The sequence below is a fragment of the Serinus canaria genome, chromosome Z, assembly GCF_022539315.1.
Source record: "Serinus canaria isolate serCan28SL12 chromosome Z, serCan2020, whole genome shotgun sequence".
NCBI lineage: Eukaryota > Metazoa > Chordata > Aves > Passeriformes > Fringillidae > Serinus > Serinus canaria.
In genome coordinates, this window is record NC_066343.1 from 29,885,451 (window position 1) to 29,910,173 (window position 24,723).

General features: G+C 39.5%; 1 protein-coding gene across 1 annotated transcript in view; it reads left to right on the plus strand.

Annotated features, from left to right (window-relative positions):
* Positions 1-24,208, plus strand: part of SHB (SH2 domain containing adaptor protein B) — a 56,429-nt gene extending 32,221 nt beyond the window's left edge. Inside the window, exons 3-6 of the mRNA XM_018920828.3 lie at positions 3,482-3,697; positions 9,790-9,961; positions 14,152-14,271; positions 22,494-24,208. Of these exons, the coding sequence (XP_018776373.2) occupies positions 3,482-3,697; positions 9,790-9,961; positions 14,152-14,271; positions 22,494-22,677 (692 nt within the window). The 3' untranslated portion in view covers positions 22,678-24,208. The remainder of the gene's footprint in view (positions 1-3,481; positions 3,698-9,789; positions 9,962-14,151; positions 14,272-22,493) is intronic.
* The last annotated feature ends 515 nt before the right edge of the window (positions 24,209-24,723 follow it).

The following is a 24,723-nucleotide window of genomic DNA, read 5'->3' on the forward strand; positions in this document are numbered from 1 at the left end:
ACTGCATGCTTGAGTTTGAGATGAAGGAAATATCTATTGGCATCTGGCCATTATAGAATGGTCTGGTTGTTTTTTAGTCTGCTGCATCCTTTTGGAAGGCTAGCTGTAGAAGTTCACCTGTTGGATTCGGTAAGTAAGTAAGGAAATGTTGAAAACATTACTTTGTTGGCTTCATAGCTGTTCTGTTCCCTAGATATATCCCCTAATTATTTTTAAACTATTTTCAGGAATATAGCGCATCTATTTGTAATCCTGTTCAGTTATTTAGGGCTATTAAGGTGTTTGCAGTGGCTGATGTGGCTGCTTGTCCTGTGGAGCCTGTATGTGAGTATCAGAATTGTTCACCAAGTGGGAAGAACAGTGTCAAGCTGAGTCTTGTATCTCATAGTGTTGTTTCAGTTTTGGTACCTCTCCTACTCAAGTTCTTGGTTTTACACAGGAGCCCAAACTTCTGGAGCCTGTTTCTGTAATAACCACTGATCTGTGAGAACAAGAATTATCTGTGGGATAATTCTTTCAGAACTTCAACTGTTACTATTTCTGATAGTTATTAACCTAATGCTGAATTGTATACAAATATACTTTTAATCAGCAATAAGAATTCCAATTATATAGTTAAAAAAAGTGAATTTCTAAAGAAAAAGTTAAATTAACATAGTTGTTTACCTCTTAATCTTTCCAAAGACATTAGTCCTTAGAGCTGTCACTGTTAGAGGCTGTAAAATTACTGTAAGAAATGTTTCATCACAAATGTGCTGTTGTCTTCTACTATTTGATTCTTGAATATTAAGTTTGCGCTGAGCTGTCAGTGTATAATGCTAACACTGCTTATGGTACAGATTCAGCAGTGCTGTTGTTTATTGAAATAAACTTTTTCTGATTTAGCTTTTAGTAAAATTACTTTTATTTACAAATACTCTCAATGGTGAATTTTCAAGCATATTTATACAAAGCTTTATAAAAGAGATTGGAGATATGTGTGTAGAAGTGTACGTGCATACATGCATATGTTTTTAAATATTACAGAATCACAGACTGTGGTGAGTTGGAAGGGATCCACAAGGATCATTAAGTCCAGCTCCTGGCCCTGCACTTCCTCTATCTATGTTGTAGCTTTTCCTAGAAAAACTTTTCTGCTTTAAAATCAAATATTCACAATTTTTCTAATTATGCTTCTTGAACATGAAGCACCTTCTGTTTACTGGTAAACTTTTCTGTATGGCCTGATGCTTTGGTCTTCTGGGTAAAATAAAAATGTCAGGCAAGAGTTCTTGTATTGAAATGTGCTCACACACAAAGAACCAATTGCGTAGCTGTATTTGGCACACAAATTTCTGTTTGGCACTTACAACTGATTTGGCTTCTGTTCCTCAGAAATGCACATTTCTTGGTATAGCATTGACTGGGTCCACAGTACTGAAAGAGAAAAAGGTACATGCCACTTTTCTGACTTCAGAAAAAACCAAAATGTTTATCTTTTTGAACCAGAGTATTCAAGAGAGCAGTGTATTCTTTCTATTACAGTTTTTTTTCCTCAATGCAGCATTTTTTCTTGGTATGGTTTTTCATAACTAGAAATTAAGATGATGTATCTTGCTTGTAGCATCAATTTTGGTGTATTCAAAATTACTTCAAAATTACTGTATTTTTAGTGCATGAATGAAATATTTTTTTTTTTCTCAAGGAATAAGGATACTGTCTTGGGCACTGTAAGGGCACTGTTTTGCAGACTTTTCACTGTGTTTTGGAGTGGTTTGGAGAAGTTGATTATAATATTATTGTTGATCTATGACTTTTATTGTTTTAACAGAGAGAACTGCTCTAGATTTTTGCTTCATTTGTAGCTTAAAAAGTTCTCTCTCTGAGTCTTTTCATAAGATTGGAATTTGCTACATTGTTGGTGTTCTTATTTGTTGTTGCAGTGGTCAGTATAACCACAGAACCTCTGAAGTTGGAAGGGACCTATTGATATTATCTAATAAAAAATCCTGTTCAAGCAGGTTCAGCTAGAATAGATTGCCCATAACTATGTCCAGTCAGATCTTGAATATTTCCAAAGATGGATAATTCACAGCCTCTCCAGGCAACCTATTTCTATGTTTGACCATTATCACAGTCAAAATGTGTTTTCTTGTATTCAGATGGAATTGCATATATTTTGACTTGTGCCTGTTATATCTTGGTCTGTCAATAAAAGTCTGTCCCTGTCTTCTCTTTGCTATGTCAGGTATTTATAAGCATTGATAATGTCTCCACTAAAATTTTCTCCCAGCTAGCAAGTCTCAGCTCTTTCAGTCTCTCCTCATCTGAAAAGTGCTTCAGTCCCATTATTGAGCTTTATGGCCTTTTGCTGAAACTTCCTGCAGTATTCTGTGTTTTTCTTGTGCTGGGCAGATGAGAACTGGACCCAGCAGTCCAGATGTGGCCTCGCCAGTGCTGAGTAGAGGGGAAGAATCACATCTGTTGATCTGCATTCAGCGCTCCTGATGCGCCCCAAGCTAGGTTGTCCCTCATTCCTGTGAGGGTGCATTGCTGGCTTGTGTTTAACTTGCTGCCATACAGGACCCCAAAGTCCTTCTCTGCTGAGCAGCTTTCTAGCCTGTTAGTCTGCTATTTTCCAGCCTCCCTGGGTCCCTTTGAATGGTAGCACAGCCACCTGATCTATCATTCACTCTACCCAGTTTTGTATCAGTAGATGGAGGGACTGTGGCTTTGCTTAACCAAAGCTCTGTAAACTCCAAAGAACGAAGCACTTCCCATGACCTACCTGGTAACCTATCCCAGGGCTGCACCTCACGAGGGAAAGAAGGTACCCACAATGTAACACTTGGATCTCTTGAGCTACCCCTTGTGCCTGTTCCTCCTTACTGCTTCTTCTGATTCTGCCCAAGAAGGTTTGGTTCTGGCTGCTTTTCAGGCAGCTGAGAGCTGATGTTACAACCCCCTTGATGTGAGATAAGCTGTAATGCTTTTGTTTAATGTTCTTACTCTAGTCCTAGCTCATTTTTTGCTGATATTCTGTACGTGTAAATGCAGACTTTTTTTTAAATCAGCACATGCAATTGTACTGTGGGATTTGTTTTTTTATGTTCTTTGTATCTTCAAACTTCACTTCAGAACCATCTCCTCCTGAAGAGCTAACTATACAAAAATTTCAGTGTTCTTGGGCATTTATGTATAGTTGCTTGTGAATGTTCTTTTTAGCACTGACAGGGATTGTGTGCTTCCTGCAATCTGGCTCTGCACAAGCTGGGAAATGTTGGTGGAGGCATGAAGCTGGGGTGGTTAACTGGAGCAAAATTTTGCTTCCAGCAAGGTACCAATGTAGGGGTAGAATTTAAAAGTCTTGTACAAGCTTGTCATCTCTATAATTACGTGGCTATTAAGAAATGGGTGGAAGTTGAATGCTCTAAAATTATAGACTGTAATGATAAGACATGGTTAGTAGTGATTCTGATGCAATTTTCCTCCTTGCCAACAGAGTTTCAACAGCAGGAAGACATGAAGTCCCATCAGAAAAACATGCAGCTCTATGACACACCCTATGAACCAGAAGGCAGTGGTGTAGAATCCGATTCTGAAAGTGTGGTGAGTCGCCGTTTACGAGAAAGCAAATTGCCACAGGATGATGACAGGCCTGCAGATGAGTATGATCAGCCGTGGGAGTGGAACAAAGTCAGCTTCCCAGCTTTGGCAGGTAGGATTCCTAGATCCCAGCCTCAAAATTCCCTCTCACTGTTATACTATATATACTTGCCTTTGGGGTAAATCAAATACTTATGCTCTTTTTTATGTGTGTGTGAAGAAATGTCTGAAAAGTGAATGTGGGTCATCTCAAATCTTTACCTGCTGCAGAAATATGAAACTGTACTTTTTGTTTGGTACTTCAGCCAACATGTTGTCAATTATCTTAGTGCTTGTTTCATAAAAGTAAAAGTTCTGATTCTCCCGCTCCTTCTTCCTACCCTCATATTAATGGATGGGATGTGGATAGTGTTTATTGTTGAGTATCTCTATAGTGAGGAAGTTGCTTTGCAGGGTCCTGAAATTGTGAAGCTATTCTCAAAGGGACAGTGTGATGAAGTTTTGGGGGCGAGGCAGGAAGAAAAGAGGTGTGGCTCCAGGACCGAGCATGGAAGAAGCCTGAGAGCAGTGATTACTGGGTAGTCAGTGTGCATTTACCCTAGATAAATCCTGCTTGACAAACCTGTTTGATTTCTTTGTTAAAACTACTAGATCTCTTAATGGAAAGAGAGCAGTAGGTGTCATCTATGCAGACTTTAGCTTTCAGCATGTTGTGCTGTGGCATCAGCTGTGTTTGGAGTCTTGTAGCCCAGATGGGTGGACTAGTAGATCTGCGAAAACCTTTCAGAGTCATTGACCTCAAAGGGTAGTGTTAGTGATTCATAGTCTTCCTGGAATCTGGTTATAAGTGTGATTCCTCCAAGGATATGTTCTGAAACCCTTCCTGTTTAGCATAGCTATTAGTAACCAAGAGCAGAAGGAGAGGAAATGCCCCTTATCAAGCTTGGGATAACAGCCAAGGGAGGGGAGGGTGTGTACAAAGCTGCCATTCTGAGGGACCTGAACAGGCTGGAGAAATGGACTGACAACAAGCTTACAAAACCTAATGAGAACAGACCTAAAGACTTGCATCTGGAACAAACTAACCCCCTGCAATCATATGGACCGAGATCTGTTTGACTTGCTGGAAGCTTTGCTAGAAGGGGCTTAAACCGTCCTGGGGGAAGTGGACTAAGTGTGGCTAGCAATGCTCCTCACCATGATGAAGGCTAGCAGCATGCTAGCCTGTGTGAATAGGAGCAAGCCAGTGGATGAAGCATAGTGACTGTTCCTCTTTACTTGAGATTTCTTGAGCTATGCATAATGCTGTGGCAGGATTCTGGTATAAGAGGGATGTTGATAAACATTTTTGTTAGCACAGAGCCAACAAAATGACAAGAAACTGCAGCACATGACAGCACATGTGAAGAGATGCTGAGGGAACTGGGCTTGCTTAGCCTGGAGAAGAGAAAACTTTGGGTGGGACATAGTGTGAACTTTCTAATGCCTGCGAGGAGATCCTCAGTAAGATGGAGCCAGTTTCTTCACAAATGAGCAGGTGTGTGATGGGAATATGAGATATAAGATGAATCAGTAGAGGTTCTGACTCAAGTTGGTTTTTTCTCTGCAAGAACAGTTAAGTATTGGAAACAATTATTCAGGGAGCTCCCGCAGTCTCTATCTTCAGATTCTTCTCATCCTGTGGGAAGAAATGACTGGATAAACAACCTGATCTGATCACAACTTCCCACACAAGGTTGGTGATTGTGTACTACCCAGAAGTAATTTTTCGTTCAAAAACCAGCAACTTCATTGCTTAATGATGCTGAGATGCAAGCTATGGGACCAGTGAGACCACATTTCACAAATTTTTGAAATAGTAATAGAGCAGCTACAGAGACTGGATTTTAAAAGTTAAGTCTAAAGAGTCATACATGGGCATATGTAAATTATTATCCTTGATGTATTGGTCATATTACATGAAATCTATGAGTTTTGTTTCATTTGGGTCTTGTCTTAACTTCTGTATTCATCTTTGAGTCCACTTTTTTGGTCTTTATCAGGTAAATTCTGAAATAGGGTTTTTCTGAGTTGTTTTAAAATAAAGAATCTTAATTTTATTTTTTTTTCTTTATATCTACTTTTCAGTTTTGACATGTAACTGTAAATTAACAAGGTCAGTCTAATACAAGATTTTATGATTGGCTTATGTGTAAATATTCTTTCAAATACTATGCAGTTACGAAAGCAAGCAGAGCAAAATATTGCCTTATAGAATTAATAGACTAAGAGAGCTTTAATTAAATGGTACTATGATATGGTTGGTTTACTTACAGGTTCAGCATAGAGAATTGTTATTTAAAATAAGAAGAGTAAGCGCTTCTTGAGATTAATTAGATTTCTCTCATTACGTCTGCCATTCATTATAGATTAATTTGTTTTAGGTACAAGTTTAAGAAGTTCTTTTGTCACAAAGAAATGTCTAAGGATTGGCTGCAAGCCTGATTGCAAGCTGCTGTTTCATCTAGTGTCTCTACAATTCATCTTTGTCCTAGGAGTAGTAAATGTTTAAAATAAGGAATGAAGATGTCCAGCTCTGAAGTCGAAACGGTGGAAAGTTTGCAATGGAGAAGTGTTGACCCCCTGCTGAGATGTATGAAGTGCTCTTCTGACTTGGTTCCATAGTGTAGCTCAGGAAAGGGTTTTTTCAATTCTTAGATGAGGTGGATTTTTCTGAAAAGTGCAGTGTTGGTCTAACTATTAAAAATTCTAGCAATGGGTAAGTCCCACTTTACAGGCCCACAATTACCGTCTCCCAATTCCATGGAACTGTGGAGATCCTGGAGGGACCCTCTACTGAAACTTTCCTATTTTGTGAAATTCATCTGGAAGGGAACAACACATATTTGTGATGAGAATTGCAGACACAGAGTCTTATGAAGCAAATGTTTTTCATTTGTCAGGTGATAGACTGTAGAAACAAACCAAAATCACCAGCAACACTAGAATTACAACGAACCTAATTACTTATGCAAGACTTTGAAGGAAATAAATTGTTCTTCTGCCATGATTTCAAGATTTGTTGCTGAAGCAAAGCTAAAACCTTTATCTCCAGACTAGACTTTAAGATTTGTCAGAATGAAAGTGTGCACAAGCTATGAAATGTGCTGAGGCTGAGGGCAATGTGTTTGTGCTCTGACTCCTGAGGATGAGGCTGAGGCTGGTGTCATGCTGGCATTGTGGATGGAGCAAGATGTACGTAGCCTATGGATTTTGCTGTGCTAAAAGATGTGTCTCTGTGTAGCAGAGCTGAAATGCAGCATTTTGACTGTCTGCAGCTGGAGTTCTTTTACAGACAAATTTGGGGTTATTTTATTGGAGGCTGTCCAGCTGAAGCTAAAATGTGTTTTTGATGGCTTTTATGGGAAGCAAACAGGTCTTGTTAGAACTCCTGCTGAGCTGGGCAGACTGGTTTGCCCAGAAAAGTTGAGGTAGGCAAAGCAACAGGAACAAAGTAGCTTCCAGGTACACAAGTCTGGCTAGAAAAGGAGATAACACCCGGAGAGCCCACGGTATAGCTAGAAGATCGCATGAGCACCAGAGGGCCCCTTGAACAATGTCACACTGACACTGGCTTCCACTGAGTTTGTGAGAAATCTGTCCTCTTCAAACTGTCATGAGGGCACAGAAAACCTTTGGGTAAAGGAAATGCTTGTGAAGTCTGTAAAGCCAATCTTAGTATTGCTTTACAAAATTTGTGACCCTCTCTTACAAAGGGGTTTTCAATGGTCAAGAGGGCCATTTTGTAGTAGTTTTCAGCACTGATCATGGGCTCATCAAAGAAGGTCTTATAAATGCCATACTTTTTCTGGCTTCTACTGCTGTTGAATGGAAGGTTGTTGTCTAGGACCCAGAGTGACCTAAAGCAAGGGAATTCTGGCATGCCACTGTCACAGAGGTAAGGCAGGAATTAGGGCGCAGTGGAAGAGAGGCCACGTGGAGAGTGTAGAAGTCCTGCAGTCAGTTCTGTAACTGCAGTGGCTGGACACAGCTTTGTTTAAGAGAGGATTCATAGCAGCCAAACTCAGATCTGATTACAGCATTGGGTGGGGAGGTACCTGACTGGGAATCACACTTGTCACTTTAATCTGCCTGGATAGCCCTTCAAGACTGCTTCTTTCTGGGGAAAAAAAAAAAAAAAAAGAGGCCAGAAGTCCAGACACATGTCTGAATTTTTCAATCAGAGAAAAAAAAACCCCAACATTTAAAAGCATTTGAAATTTGACCTTGTCCTATTTTTGGAGAATAGTACCTATGTCTTATCATCATGTTCATGACTTTCTACAGAAGCATATAGAGATAAAAAAAGAGGGAACGTTTTTAGACTAAAAAAGGAGACATTTAGGTTAGATGTTAGGAAGAAATTATTTAGTCAAAGATAGTGAAGCAGTGGAGCAGGTTGCTATGTATGAATTGTGGATGACCCTTCCCTAGAACTGTTCATAGCCAGGTTGGATGGGGCTCAGAATAATGTGGTTAGGGGACAAAATCACTGCCTGTGGTGGCATCTCTCTGCTCTTAGGGGTTTGCAACTAGATAATCATTTATGTCACTTCCAACTCAAGCCATTCTATGATTCTGTGTTGTAAGGACAAGTTGTTAACAGTCAGAACTGAGTTTGTTATATGAACTGAACTTTTTGGCATCTGAGAGGTGTTCCTTGTTCAGAAGGCAACAATAAGCTCACTGGGTTTCAGAGACTACACAAGTTACATCTGGGTGGTTTTCTTAGAGTTAAAGTAATAATATTGCTTATATATGTCATGGGCAAGTATCCACATGCAGTGTTTCTCCTTGTTACACTAATCAGCTTTCATTATCCAGTAACGAGGTTAAATCTGAGTTTATATTAAGAAAGAATAAGCATATTTCCACCATGCATACTTAGGAATGTGTTAATTGTAGCTATGTGTGTTTGCCTAAATTTTACAATTTAAAAAATTGTGCCTTTCTCTGAGTAGAGGGGGGATTTGGAAGTGTCCCAAGCTTCATGACAAAAGCATAAACAAATTTTTAAAAAACAGCTCCAAAACACTTTCCTCATCCAACATGTCTCTGTGCATTATGATTTTGAACTTGAACATTGCAGCTGTCTGCTTTAAAACACTTAATACTGTCACCCACATGCCTACTTGGCTGTGTGTTACAGCAAGTTCACTTTTAAGTGCATGAGGCCTGTAAATTTTGTAGGGATTTCCTTCAGTTCTCCTTGTAACATTTTTCTCCAGTATTGCTGTTGAAACTCACATAGGGGCTGATTGAGCTGTTTGTGCTTGTGAGCACTGTGCTTTTTACCTCTTGACACAGTCAAGGCTCTCTGCCTGGTCCTCACTAGATGGCCTTAATACACAATCATTTGCAGCTAGGAATGTTAGTTTTTGATGAAGCAGCATACCATAGAAGGCAGTGAGAGTCAGGAATATGGGGGGGTAGATTCTTTCACTCTTCCTGTCAACATTCTGTCCTTTAGTATTTTTTTTTAATTGTAGCTGTGTGGAATCTGTAAGTGTAGAATGAGAATGCTGACATCATTAGTATGTGCTTGGATACAGGTGTTGCAGTGCTCTAATAAATTACAGTTTTGCAAAATAAGTTGTATTTCTTTTCTTGGAATAATGTAGTTAGTAAGAGAAATGATGAAAGGCTATTTTTATTTTGTCATCTGTTTCCTAGACTTTAAAGACAAAAGCTTTGTGCCAGCAGCGTGTGAGTGGATTCTTTGCTGCTTGACAGTGTTTCTGATGTTAGCTGCCTGCTTTGCCTCCAGATCACTATTAGTATGATACCACATAACCTGAGGCAAACTGATGTTCTCACTTATTTTCTTTTGGAATTATGGCACGTAACTGAAGGCTTGTTACTGTTATTTGTTTAACAGCATCAACTCTGGGGGATCAAAGTATCAAATGTCAAGATAAGCAAGAGTTACTATAACAAGGTTAGAAGAGTATGAATGTAATTACTGGAAAAACAAGAGAGTTTTAGGACTGTACTCTGCATAGTAAGAAACACTTTACGAGATACATATAACTTTGTAGATAAAGCATCTTAATGCTAGTGGGTATGTGTTTATTCTCTGGGGGGTGGGACAACCACTGTAAGTGCTACAACTCTTTTGGTCCTTGCTAACCTTGTCTGGAGAGGTAATTATTGTGTGTCTTACAGCCCAGTTTAATGGAAGTGGGAAACGGCAAGCATCTCCTTCTCCCTCAAATGACCAGCACAGGCAATTAAGAGCACCTGGAGGAGGCTTTAAACCTATCAAACATGGCAGTCCAGAATTTTGTGGGATCCTGGGAGAGAGAATAGATCCAACTATTCAACTGGAAAAGCAGATGTAAGTAAGCACAGTAATTGCTCTCTAGCTTTTTGCCTCCTTGCTTACAGGAGCAGTAAGTACCCAGATCCTCCTACTATCCAGCTTTCCTCCTCGGTATCCTCAAAGCCCCAAAGACTTAGTCTTACCAGCCCCACAAAGTGTAAGTAATTTTTGGGGGGGAGGAAAATAGCATTTTATCTGTCAAGTACATTCAGATATTCCATTTTCAGCTTTGTTGTTTATACTGCATTAGGGGAAAAAAAGTTGTATCTCACATATAACCAAATTCTGTTTAAAGGTGCATGAAACCAATAAATTTGTGGCTGCAGGACATGTTTCTAATATATCAGATTTGCCTTGCATCTGACAGTGATTATCCTCCAGGAAGAAAATGATAAGACTACTTAAACAGCTTTCAGAAAATAGATTGTTATTTCTACCCTTGTGCTGTCAAACTTGAGAGCGATATTTAGATGCACTTCTATCAGCTTCAAATTCAGCTTCTAGGTGAATTCCCTGTAGTAAATGTCCGGTATCCACAAGAGTGGCCCCTGTCCTGCCTTATTGTTGCCCTTCCTTGAACAATTTGGACTGGCTTGTGTGGTGGAATGATCCACTGTCCTGTATCAAAGGTGCAACCTCAGAGAAAGGGCCAGAATTCCTGCTACACAGAGAAAAATCCTGAAAAGTGAAAAAGTAGAGCAATTTACAAAAGTTAGACTGATATTCCTGGTCACAGAGAAGCCAGTGGATTCATGCAGTAAAGTGAAGAAGCTGTGTCTTGAATCCCTGAAGGCAGTCCTCTCCAGAAATTGTCATTCTGGATTAGAGGCAGAATTTATTTGCAGCGGAGAGGGAGGGCATAATTTAGCATGGATGTGAGTATGGACTTTGTGAGAGTACTTTGTTCCTTAATGCTAGTGGTATTTTGAGGATTAAGAATCCTTTTACACTTAGAACCCTCAGTAGGAGGGTTTGAGAGGTGGTGGTTCCAGAAATTGCTTTCCCTTTGACATTTTATTTTTTGGGCAGTATTTGGAAGCTTAAGTTTGAAACAGATAATATCATGCACATCTTGCCATGTTCCATCTAATCAACCTCAGCCTTTGAACCATCTGCCCATCGACTGATTGTATGCTTATCTCCAGTAGAGGAAGTAGCAACCATTATTGTGAAATCAGTCACTGATACTGTTAGGTAAATAACTAAAAGGCTGTAAATTTAACTGTAGATTTGGTCCTCCAAGTCGGGTAGTTCCAGCTTGCCAAAGTTGCTCACCCATTCCCAAAGAGATTAAAAATAACTGCAGCAAGGTGAGTTTCTGTTACCTAATGTTTGACTCACAAATATGTTGTGGTGTCATTCTGTCTTTTAGTATAACTGCAGTTAAATGTTACAATTGAAAATGGCAGGTCTAGCTTTTACTTTTTAAGTATTCAAATGTCAGTAACATTAGGGGTTTTTTTGTTTCTTCAGCATGATGGATCAAACCTAAAATGAATGCAGTTAACAATGATGCATCATAAAGTGAAAGAGTCCACATTTATTTTACCATAGAATATTCATAATAATTCAAATTACTCGTTCTAGTAGTGTGAGACATCTCCACAGCACATACAAAGCCCTTCCTTCTTTTTCTGCAAAAGTGGAGTCTGTTTCTGCAGAAAGGAATACAAAATCTAAAGAAAAGGATGCACACAAATTAGCAGGTGGATGGGTAGGTTAAGATATTCCCCAAACAGGCAGAAATACCAAGGTGAGTTAGTATATTAAGAAAATATTTTTAGTTACTTGTGAATGAGGAATCTGTACCTATGAACTTACTAACTCATGGACCCAGGGGAATCAAAGTAATTTGTTCTATTTCCTCAATAACAGTATAAAGAAAAAGTGTGTTCTGCTGTTTCCATTGTGTTATTGAAAGTGAATCCCTCCCAGCCTTATAATCAAGATCTTGTGGTTTCCTGTTTTGCTCTAACTCAGCAACAGAATAGTATTGTGCATTACATAAGCTGTAATAACTTATTATACTTACTATATAATTGATGTTGCTCTCCTGTCTTCAGTGGAGTTGTGGCCCCTTAGTGGCTGAAACCTGACCATTGACAAAGTAAGGGACATCAGGAAGAGCATTCTGTAAACCACCATCAGGGTACTTACAAGCTAGGGAGGAGATCCTGTTAAGGGTCAAAGTGTGTGATTATGTTAGAATTTTGCTTTCAGATTTGCATTGTGTGCATGTGTTTTCCAGGATATCTTAGAAGACATTCAGGTTATTCCATACTTTTGCACTGGTGTCTTTCAGAAGCTGTCATTGTACTTTTTTAAGACCACATCACTGATGTTTGAAATTTTGACCTTTCTTCACAAATGCTCGTATGCTGACAGTCAAGAAAATGAGCACACCCAGGACAAACAGACCCGATTGAGTTGAACAGCAAATCTCTCAGGAACTTAAAGCTGATTATCACACTTTGCTTATCGCACTAGGTAGCTGGAACAGGAGCAGTGTCCCAGTTACATAGGCATATGACTCACAAACAATTACACTTCTGGATACTGCTGCTTACTGTCAGGTGTAGCCAAAACAGCTTCCAGACGTCACATCTAAATCAGATGTATCATCCTCTGTTTACTTTCAACTCTATAAAAGAGCAGGTTTTTCTTCCTCAAACCAGTCCTGTGTTCTTTTTCCATTTCTCTCCAAATATCAGAGTTAAGCATCTCCCTTCTTTTGGTAAGGTAATATTTCACTTTTGTTTTATTTGGCCCTTTGGGGAGAAAATAAAGATAATTGTAGCTAATAGGAAAAGTTTTTAAATTCTCTCAAATCCATTTCGAAATGATTCACCCTTGTGTTAATATTATTCCATCACACTTAAAAGGCAATCTAGTCTTTAAATTGCTTGTTAAGAAATATCCTTCAGCAGTAAATATCTAATGGGAGATGAGGAGAAGACTGCCTGAAATCATTTGTATCTGTGTCTCCATCTTATTTGTGAAGTGATGAAGCTGTCAGGGCCTCCCTTGCTAGTCTGTCTTGACTATACAGATATAACCTCTCTTTAGTTCCCTCTAATGCAGACTTTGGTTTTAATCACACACTCAATGAATTTTTAATTTGGGCACCAACTTTTATTTTTTTTAGCACATTGATCAGATTTGACAATGGAATCAGCAGCAAAAGGCAGTTAAGGGAATGATTTCTGTCAAAGTGGCTTATCTGGTCTTTAGTCACCTGTTTTTTAGTTGGAGCATCTTTCTTAGAGTAATAACACATGGGATTAAACTCTTTTACTCAGAGCAAGCAACAGTTCCCACTAAAAACAGACAGAGAGCACTTCTGATATGTTCATTGTCTTGCTTAGGCAGACGTGGTAGTGTCACATAATGTTTCAAAGTGCACCTGGCAATTGCAGGGAGGGAGAGATCTTCCTCAGAGCCACGTTTGACCATTTGACACAGTACAGGGCCAGACACATTACACTGCTCTGGAAACTTAGGGAAGGTCAAAGTGTTTACTCCTGGAGTCTCAGATTTTGAAAGCTGATACAGAGCAGCATGCACTGAGAAGCTTTTGTTTGCAGTGGCTAGTTCAATGAAGGACCCACCTCTCCTCACCCAATTTCCTTTTTTCCCTGAGTTATTCACATCCACTCCGCAGATCCACCAGAGATTTATATAAAGCTCTCAGAATTGCCACACCTTTGTTTAGAATGTGCCTTTTTGATAGATCTTCACACTTTATCACTCTTCTCCTTTTTCAAAGATTTATTTTAGCAAATCTTTTCCACAGTTAACTGTTCATATTCTCCACATGTGATCTTCAGTTTCTTTGCTTTTGTTGTTTATTTTGTGTATTAGTTTAAAAACTGATATATCCCAGGGATGAAATAGAGCAAATTGTATATCATGGATCAGTTTGCAAGATAGATTATAAAGTGTTTCTCTAAATGGGAATTTCTTACATAGACATGTACACCAATCGTATTGCATCATTTCCTGGTCTGAGTTTTTCCCCTCAGCTGACAGAAACAAGAAACCTCCACAATTTGTAGTAACTTCAGAGTTTTTTATCCAATATACATTAGATTTTAAAGGTATCCATGTGGTATTGGTAACAAATCACACGTTAAAAAATTAAGTAGTGAAAGCAGTATGAGTGGGAGTATTTCTGTGTGTTAATTAACCTCTTTGCTTTTTTCTAGATGGTATCATGGAGCAATCAGTCGGACAGATGCAGAAAACCTGTTGCGTTTATGTAAGGAGTGTAGCTACCTTGTAAGAAACAGTCAAACAAGCAAGCATGACTATTCACTTTCACTGAAGTAAGTACTTGTCAGTAAAATATAGTCAATGTATTTAAGCCCTAACTTCTCAGGTGCCATACAAGAAAATTATCCAGTTTGTTTCCGAACTGTTTTAGGTCCAAAGGATTTCAGAGTGTTTGGGACTGTGTGATGTATATTACAGTCACTGAATTAGTATCTTCCTGTCTGGGGATGTTAATAGATTTTTTTGTCTTCATTTGGTATCCACTTAACCAAATAAACTTGGATTAATTTTCTTTTCCTGGTTCTAATTTGAAATGCTCCGGCTGCCTCTGCTTTTGGCTGAATAAGGAACTTATGGTTTGGGGATTTTATTCCTTTTGTTTTGTTTACTTACTGGAGAAAAGCTGTACAGCATTGTTACAGTTCTTCAATGTAAAAAGCCCAGGATTAAGGATGAAAGATCTACAAAATTAGGAAATTAGCAGCATTCTAGTCTTCTCACTGCTCTGAATCTGCCTCACCTAGCTTAGGCTGAGCAGGGTACATTACAGGTGTCTTCAACATACCATAATACAAATTCATAAACTGCTGGGGTTGGAAGGGAAGATCAAAGATCATCCAGCCCAATTCTCCCACCCATGACAGAATAAGAAGTTCACTTCATTTTCTAGCTGAGGAAGATTGTCAGGTTTTGTGTGCAGGAGAAAAAAAAGCTCCTTAACCTTGGTATAGGCTGTACAGGTGCAAAGAGAAATGCTTTCTTTCTTTCCTTCATGCAGGATAGGGTCTGATGGGGAAACTAACCTTCCAAGTAGGTCTGGGGTACAGGCCAACATGCCCTTTTCACTAGCATTACTCCTGCCAGTTTGGCTTTTATGCCATTTCTTCGCAGGTCAGTTCTGAACATACATTTTACTGCTGGGATGATGGTGATACCTGGCTGTAACAAGTGCTTTTATAAAGAGCACCAAAGCGGATCCTTGTTTTATAAGTTTAAAATTCCATTCTAGAACTTGAGAAGAGAAATATTTTGTAGGAGTATATTTTAAATCATTATTCCTCTGCTACTATTTTTGGGATCGCTCTGTAATGCAGAGGTTTGCCATGAGCTGGAACACATCTGCTTTGGAATTGTGGTTGAGTTCCTGTTATCTCTTTTGTAATTTGATCTCTGTGTACTCCAATATAGGTGTCTTTTAGATCTTTTCAAACACTGAAGCATTAATGCCACAAGCTTTGGAATAAATTTTCCCTCAGGCCTAAATTGTCCCTTAAATTCAAAGTCTTGGAATATGACCTATTTTTTAAGGTATTTCACTTAACTCTTGCATCAGCCCAGTGATTTTTGTTATTCTTGCCAGAGCACACTTCCAGAGGAAAGGTGATAGTTAAAATTATATTTTGCTGCTTTGGACAGCTGCGTTCATGCCTTTAGTATCCTTTTGTATTCTCTTTGGACAGAACTACAACATCTCCATTGTCTATTAGCTGTGTTTGTGCTTCTTAGGGGCTTTTAATACCATGTGTGAGTCACATTTTTTTTTCTTTTTTCTTTTTTTTTTCTTTTCTTTTTTTTTTTTTTAATGTTTCATTTCTGCTTCAGGGAAAAAGTAAGAATCACACCCTGATTTTGTGTGTTTTGTTTACCCTAAGACTAAGTAACAGTGATTTAAAATCTATTCTGCTGTTTCATGTGACAAACTCTTTCTAAAAAGAAAGCAGAAAGCAAAAACCAAACCCAAACCACTTCACTCTAGTTTTTTAGTTTTCTTTTCTCTAATAACAAAAGATTGTTTCCCAAAACACAGCAATGAGAATCTACCCAAATATTACCTGTATTTGAAAAGTGAAAATATGGTAGAACTTGCTCATTTTCTTTTAAAATAGCTGAATATTTCATAATGGAGACATCTCTGAAGACCATTTTTTCCAATAGCATGAAGTCTTTGTGTTCTGTGGACATTGAGAGAGCCCGACGGGCTTGACTTGCATGAGTAATTTGTGTGAGATATCTGTTTTATTCAAAATCCACAAATTATCATTCCAAATATAATGAAATGAGTGTGAAAATAGCTTTATTGCTAAATTAACATGCATCTGTGTATAAAACAGTCACTGAGGTAGTTTAGGTTGCTCATGTCAATGTCTGTCACTTTGAGACGGTGTAGTTTACCCAGTGAAATTTAATTGCATGGGGATTAGTTATATCTGGGGGCATCAGAGAAGGTTTTATTGAAGTACACATTTATGTTGCCCATCTCAGTTAGAAACAAGGAATTGGTGTTGCTGGTGACAAGTGTTTGAAGCTAAAAGCATCCTTCTGTGGATTGGGATCCAGAGAGCTAAGCCTCCTTATCAGCATTGTTTAAATTCTGCACAGCAGGAGAGGAAAAGTATATGATCTACCTTCCCAGAATGAAATTATCCCAAAGGCGTGAGCAGCAGCTGTACATTCTCTTGAATCTCCTCTGTCAGCCTTGGATCGTTCCCTGTGTTTCCTCTTCTCTGCATTCCTTCAGGGCTGTAGATATTTGGCTCACTCATACCCACCCACTCTTGCCTTAAATACAATTATAATTGCAGAAGGCTGGATAAAAATTGGAGACCCATACTCCTGGTAAGTGTGCTGTAACCAGAAATTCCTGGCTGATATTGAAATGCCTAGTTTCAAATTCCTTGTCTGACACCTGTTCTTTACCAACAAGCACACTGGTGAAAAAGGTAGAAGTCGATGTGCAAATGAAAGAGGGAGAGCCATTTCTTACTTATAAATGTTTTAGGTGTTCAGCAATTACTTCAGTGAACATCAAGCTCACAGAGATGCCTTTCTGATGTAGCAATAGAACAGGATCTCAGGATGGGGTTATCATATTTCAGTCTTGCTCAGTGAAGACCAGGCACCAACTGGGCTCTACTAGCTAACTAATCCTTTCAGTCAGGATCTCCCCCTCCCAAGGCTGTTGTAGCAGTGTAGGCCGTGCCCACACCACTTCATTTCCTGACTCACATTTCAATTTTGGGAAATGTGGCTGTTCTTAATTTTAGATAAGGATTATCTCACAAGTTAGCTAAAACTGCAGTCTGTGAGCAAAAACAGTAACAGGCATTGCTTTCTGATCTGACAGATAATTCCTGCATAATCACAGCTACTGGAAGTACAGAGCTGAATTCAGAGAGGGTGGTGCCTTTTGACATCCTTATCCTGTGGACTCGTAAACAGGCATGTGGTTTCCCTGAATAGCAAAGGAAACTGCAAGCTATGGGTTTTTTTGTCATTACAGTCTGTAGGAGTGGTCCTGATTTCCGAAGTTGAGTACATAAACTTTGGGTAGTTCTAGGTTCTGGATAAATGCTGGATTTGCACCTTTCTGTTGATTTTTGTCTTGGAAGTAAATCTTGTAATATTGTAAAAATAATAAGTTTCTTCCTGTCAGTATAATTTACAAAGAGGTCATGGGATTTTTGATGTGTCTCTAAATTAGTAATTGAATAAAAGTATTTGAAAGTGTATTGCTAGTCTATTGTTAGCCTAAACCATAAAGAAAAGGTCCTGGCTGTTAGCAGAAAGTATGGATTCTGTCACTTCTATGGAAAATCCAGCAAGCTGAGGATTCTCACTACCTTCAAAGCAGCAGATGGGAACTGGTTGTAGAGGATGGAGCCTGGGCTTAGTAGTGATTTTCACACATTGGGTGCAAATGAACACTTCTACACCTTGTTTATAGGGGAAGAGATGTTTATTTTATCATGGAGACAGTGTCTGTCAGGTGTAGAATGAGTGATGTGTATAATATGCTTGAAAATCAAAGCTGAACCTGGAAGAACAGTTCATAGGCCAGCCTCTTAATGCCACCAGTAAATGATTTTTCAATTTTTTTTTTTTTCTGGGGTTAAGCAGTGAACTTTAATTTTATTTTCTTTTTGCTGTACATAGGCTTTGTTCAAAATTACAGCATGTAACACAAGTTAAAATAATGAAATGGAAAATCATTTCAGAGTGGAAAAATAATGCAACACATATTTCCTACATTGCTAGATTTTTTTTTCTGATGATATTAAAAAGTTGTTGCTTTTTTTTTATGCAAATGACTTTTCATCAAAATGAATGGAAAAAATCTGTTCTGACAAAACAGTGCTTTCTTCAGCAAAAACAGGGTTCAGAAGACTTGGCCAAACTTTCTGATTGTGAACACTGCATCATGTTTTAAAGCCATTTTAATATTTTCTGGAAAAAAATACTAGGTTTAATATCTAGTTAATATTTATTACACCTGCTTTTATCACACTTCATGCATAAGATCAAAAAAGCACATTCTAATTAACTGTCTACCCAATTCCTTTTCCATCCTCACTGGTTTTGAAAACTGAAAGGAAATATGTGGGTAGGCTGCTATTCAAAGGCTTTTGGTATTATGGTTGTGTTGCCAAACATTTTAGGCAGGTGTGACTGACTATTAGTCATGTATCAAGTTTGGATCTCTGTAAACATCTGTGTTTGAGAGTTCCAAAGAAATTTGGTGCAGGGATCAGCAATTAGCAATTTTCTTCTGTGTTTGAAACTCATGGGAATGGTTGCAAAAAGGAAAGAAAGGGTAGAATATTGTCTCTAGTAGCTTTTTGTCAATTAAATGAAAAAATGGTGAAGAGTTATTGCAACATTTGAAAAAACCACAATGACATTTAGAATTCACACAGTAACAATATCACATGCTGTAGTTCAGGTCCCAGCACCTTCTCTTGCAAAATGTGTATGTCTTGTCTCTTCAAGGCACTGGCTCTCACCAGTATTCACATATGTGAACTTGATATCACTTTTAGGTTCTTTTCTTCAAAGACCTTGGGCCTGGTAAGTTCTAAGAGAAAAATAGCCATTCCAAAACTAGGACTACTCAGTTGGGACTTGTTCAGGTAGACTCCAAAAGTGCTTCAAAAACTAAGCAGAAACTTACTTACAATCACTTCAACCATGAAGCTTTTCTCCCTGTCATTACCTGAAATTTCAGTAATCTCTTTGCACACTAAAATCAGCGTTTGGGGGAGAGGAAGAGAGAGTATGACTTCCACGTTCTTTTTTCATGTGATCCCTGTAATTCTAGTCACTGGTCTAGCAGAATTGGTGTTGTTAATCAAGTGCAGATGCATTTTGCCCTTACCTGTTACTAAAGGCACTGATTCTCTGAGTCCAGGCGTACCAGAAGAGGGGAGACTGTGAGGCAGATTTTAAGGACAAATAGAGAAGGTGAGACAGCACAGAAGGATCCTTGGTGTAGATATGAATAGTTTCACAGAATAGTTTACAGTTGAATGGGTTTAATTCAAGGTGCTGAGTTAACTTTCTTCAAACTTAATTCTACATTATAGAAAATGAGAATTTTCTGTTTTGATATGTCTATTTGCAACCTGTGATAGTTCATTTGAAACAGGAAGGGCAGATAGCACATTCACAGTGTAATTTTTGGACACTAAAAGAGGCAGTGAAGAAGGAAAATATTTGAAAACGTAATCTTCACCTTCATCCACCAGTAAGCCTGAAATAATCCTCAGTTTAAAGAGTTCCGAACATCCAGAAAAGTAGCCAGGATAGAAATCAGGTCAATCACTAACAATGTGGTATTGGCTGCAAACAGTAGCAGTAAGCAAAACCAGTTCATTGACAGAGTGTTCTAGCCTCTCAATTCTCATTTTTGAACAGAAAATTTGCCTGTGAGACACTGCAAAGCTTTGAAGTCAGTTTAACATACCTCCCAGTTGCCTAGAGATATCTAGTTGCAAATGGACCTGTGGAGGTGTCTAGTCCAATCCCCTGCTCCAAGCAGTACATGCTTATCAGTTTGCTGAGTGCTTTGGAAACCCTCCTGTCCTGGGCTCTAGGACTCCTATAAGGAAGAAGCCCCTGTGTCCAGTGGAAACTCCCTTGCAGCTTGTGCTTGTTGACTGAGAAACTTCTGTTTTCACTGTAACTCGCTTTTAGGGAGTGGATGATTGCCATCTGACACCCTCCATCTCACCTTTCCTTCTGAAGACTAAAAAGGCACAATTCCCTCAAGCCTATCCTCGTATGTCAAGTATTGCCATCCCCACACCATATTTAGTGGTCCTGCTCTGGATATGCTCCAGTATTGACATCTCTTTTATCATGGGACACCCTCTCACCAGTTACAAATGCAGCCTCACGAGCTCTGTAGTAGTAGTCACTGCCTTCCAGCAGCTGGCTGCACTTTGCTGTGGAACTCAAGGCTGCAGTAGACCTTCATGGGCGGACATCGAGTCATTCTCCTTCCCACCATGTGTCCTCCCTACCACAGTTCCTTTTCTGGCCTGTGGTGCCCCAGCTTGCTCTGCTGCTTGGGTTTGTTCCATCCCAAGTGCAAAAGCTATGGATTTGCCTTGTCTACATTCCATTAGCCTGCTATTCATAACTGTTAGCTCACATTCTTTTTCCCTCACCCTCACAAACAGTGTGGCCTTCCAGAAGGCTCACCTGTCAGGATATATAGCAGGGATTCTTTTTGTGTGAGCTTAATGACTATGTGCTACACAAACCTGAATACATACATAGATCCTTCTTGGGGAAGCAACAGCTGTCATGAATACATGGCTTGTAGCAATTTGCTCATACTCTGTGCATTGTCCTCCTGTTCAAAAAATGCTTGTGCCTTTTCCTTCTCTGCACTAAAGTGCACTTAAAAGATTCTTCTTCAGTCCTTGCCATACTTCTGAAATTAGCATGCACCTGATTCCATTAATGTATCTGCACACTTTTAAGTCATTTTGTGACAAAGCAGATTTGTAGTCAACTGAAGAAAGAGAGCAATACATCTGTCTTCATAGTAAGTATTTAAAGATGTCGCCCTTAAATAAGGGCAATAATGTGAAGATTAATTATGACTTGAAAGATATATTTTCCCACCAAGAAATTGATATTTAAAGCATGATTTTAAGCCTGTAGAGCCATAATTACAGTGCCTGCCATGGTTTCTGTGCACCATGTTTCTCTTCATTAGACAATTGTTGAATACATCTGAAAGATATGAGCTTGGTTATGATACAGACACTTACAGAGGGAACGCTGCACCTGCTAACTAGAATATGGCAGATTTTAGAGAAGTTGGTTTTTAACATAATTTGTTTTCCTGCTGCAGCTTTCTGTGTCATCTTGAATTGGGTTTTTTTTGCTGACACAGACCAACTCCAGTTTTAACACTACTGTCTCTGTCCCTGGACACACCTAGAAGAAACAATGGCTTGGAGCCAGAAGGTTAGGGATTGGGACATCAAACAAGCTGTAAAAATCTTCTAAGCCTCATTTAACATCTTGACATGTATGAGCTATTCTTTGCACTTGTGTTGCACTGGCTGAACTCTACACTCTTAAAGTAGCCTGTGTATGTTAAGACTGCAGACACTGAAGGGTCATTCTGGAAAGAGCTGAGGCCATCTTTACCTCTGGTGCTGTATGGCAGTATGGGTGGTACCCATTAGAGTGGAATTCTGTTGGAGGGGCTGCTTTGCCAAGAGCAGGTAGAGCAGTTCCATGACACTCTTCTCCTGCCTGTGTAAGCACGAGCCTTCCCTCAAAGAGAATGCCTGCAGAAAGACCACAAGACAGCAGACCTTGCTCAGTATAGTGCACAGTCTAAAGCAGTACTATGCCATGAACCTTGGGAACATGCTCACCTGGAATAGTTTTCCCACCTGAAGCTACCAGATTATGCACAGAGATCTGTTCTGGGCAGTTACTGCCCAGTGGAATGGGTAGGATCTGTCCTGAGGCATCTGCAGGGTAGAACAGGACAGGTCTTGTCTTGCCTAGCTGAGCAAGGTTTGTAGCTTGCTTGTGCCTATGAAGAGAACCTCAGACCTCTGACAGGCCAACACCACAGATACTTGGTCCAGATGTAATGACTGGCTATAGTGAAAATAAGTGTTCACAGGAAAATATTGAAGGGGCTGGAGAGAGGGGCCATAGGAAGGAAATGGATTATTTACTGGCACACCTCTGGATCACTTTCAGTGTGAGACAGCCGTGCATGTGGATCAAGGCTGTGCAGGCACTGAAAACAAAATACTGCCTTAGGTTGCCTTTGTGCTGAACTGCCCATGGGGGTTGCAACTACAAGTTGGAGGTGGTCAGTCTGGCCACTGCCTTGGGCTGCCACCCAGCAGCTACTGGCATTTTGTCCTCCTACTTTCCCTTCCATACGGAGAGCCTGTCATGGTGCTGCACCCCTCTTCCCTATGCACAAGCATGAACTTACACTTTGCTTTCCTTGCAGGAGCAGTCAAGGTTTTATGCATATGAAGCTGACGAAAACCAAAGAGAAATACATCCTGGGTCAGAACAGCCCTCCCTTCGACAGTGTTCCTGAAGTCATCCACTACTACACTACAAAAAAGCTGCCTATCAAAGGAGCAGAACACTTGTCCTTGCTCTACCCTGTGGCTGTACGGACTCTCTGATAACCTAGTCTCACCCCTTCCTGTGGATGGGAGGTGAGAGATAAGCTGGGTTGCGCAGAATTCATTGCCAGAATTCAGAGCCTGCATCTATGATGGAGAGAGGCAGGTTTAGTCTTATGAATGTGGGCTCTCTGCAGAGTTGTTAGTGGGACAGTGTGATACTCCTCTTGTGCTGCATCATGCCTCTAGGTTTGTGTTGCTGCCTAAGAGAAAGAACACTTATTTTAATGCAAGGAGAGCAGATAGCCTTCCCAGACCTTCTATGTGAATGAAAGTGCTTCCCAACAAAAGTTCTTCCTTCGTGTTTTGAGAAGAATCAACAAGTTCTTCTCAGCAGTAAAAAACCAACAACTTGTATTCTCTTGCTACCCTAAGAAACTTCTCCATGAGAAAGAGTAACCTTACTCTGAGGGACCCTAGGGTGTTCTTGATGGACCTGAGAAGGAGCTGCTTAGCAAGCAGGTCTCTGGCTCTGGTCACATAGTTTGATGGGTTTGGGATTTTTTTAATGCCGTTTCTTGGGGTAGTCAAATATTGAACTTCTATTAGACACACAATCTTAAAATAGTTTTGTGAGAGCAAATCATGGTCAATTACTTATGAATAGGGGATGTAATTAAACAGTAGTTTGTTATATATTTTTATCCTTTTTGGTACAATAATCTCTTAATGTTTACTGTCTTCATTTGCAAGTTTCATTTGTAGGTACAGGCAGCTAATTCTGTTTGGGGCAGTTACATCATAATGTTTTAAGTAGTTAGGATAAGTAATTTTGATATGTGGGTTCGTATTTATGCATGAGGGTGGTCAAAGGCTTTTATAAAGCTTTAGTAGGCAAAATCTTCACTTGCTCATTCGTCTGGATCAAACAGCTGTCCTACTGATGCAGCAGGCTAACATGTATCACATTGGCTTTCCACAAGACGGCTTTTGCAGCTGTGAGAATTGCAGTATGTAGCAGAGCAGAATTTTGTTTTTCTGGTCTACCAAGGCATTTGTAAGCCATAGCCTCATTGGCACATACCTTCTGGCCAGTGCTCTTTTTCACCATGAGCAGAAGCCTGCTTCCTGCTGTGTTTAAGTCACTGTCAGCCAGCCAGAAGCACTTTGGAAGCTGCTCTGTGTCTTAGTCCTACCAACGCAGTGCCCATCTACTTGGGATATATTTTCTACATGCTCTGTGTGCTCATTCAGTGAGATAAGTGAAAAATTATAATTGTACACAAGAACTGGGGAATCTATAGCCTTATAGTCCTCATGTTGTGCCATCTCCCACATACATCTAGAATATTGTGCATTAACCCATCAGCTGGTATAGTAGCAAACTGGTTATATGCAGGTTATGTATTTTACAGACAGCAATAGGACTGTGAAATTGTGTGCTATTTAATTCAGCTTTCTTAGCTACTACTATTTTTATGTATGCTTAGAAAGAAGTGCAAATCTGAAAATTGTGATGGAGTAACCACTTATTGCCTGTAAAAATAGTTCTTTATGGTATTGTTTAATCTGTTAAGAACCTCAAGGATGACCCATATATTCTCATTGGTGCTAAATATTCTGTTTCCTTTTAAGCCTGCCTTATTCTTTAAATGGCATCCAATGCAGATTGAACAGAAGTTGATCATGTGTGTGTGAAGAGCCCAGTGTCATTCATTCTGTGCAGCAATGGTAGTGAGTCAAATTGTCTGTCTTACCCTGAATCGGAAGCTGCATTAAAATAAGTTTTCCAGTTTTCCGAGGAGGGTGGCTAAACGGAGGACAAAGAGACAACATTCCTTTCCAAGTGAAAACAAACATCCCTTTTTCATGTACTTGGTGCCTTGAGAAGGCTGACCTAGAACAGAGGCTAGACAGAGCTAAAGAATAAAGTAGGTATTTATTAAAAGGCCCTAAAGGATACACCTTGGGCAGTGTAAGAGCCTGGCCAGGGCTACACCCAAGATGAACCCAAAATGGTCACAAAATGGATGACCAGTCACAAGGTGTCACACTTTTTATAAGTCTTGGTCCAATAGCATATTGGAATTAATTGTCCAGTTATAG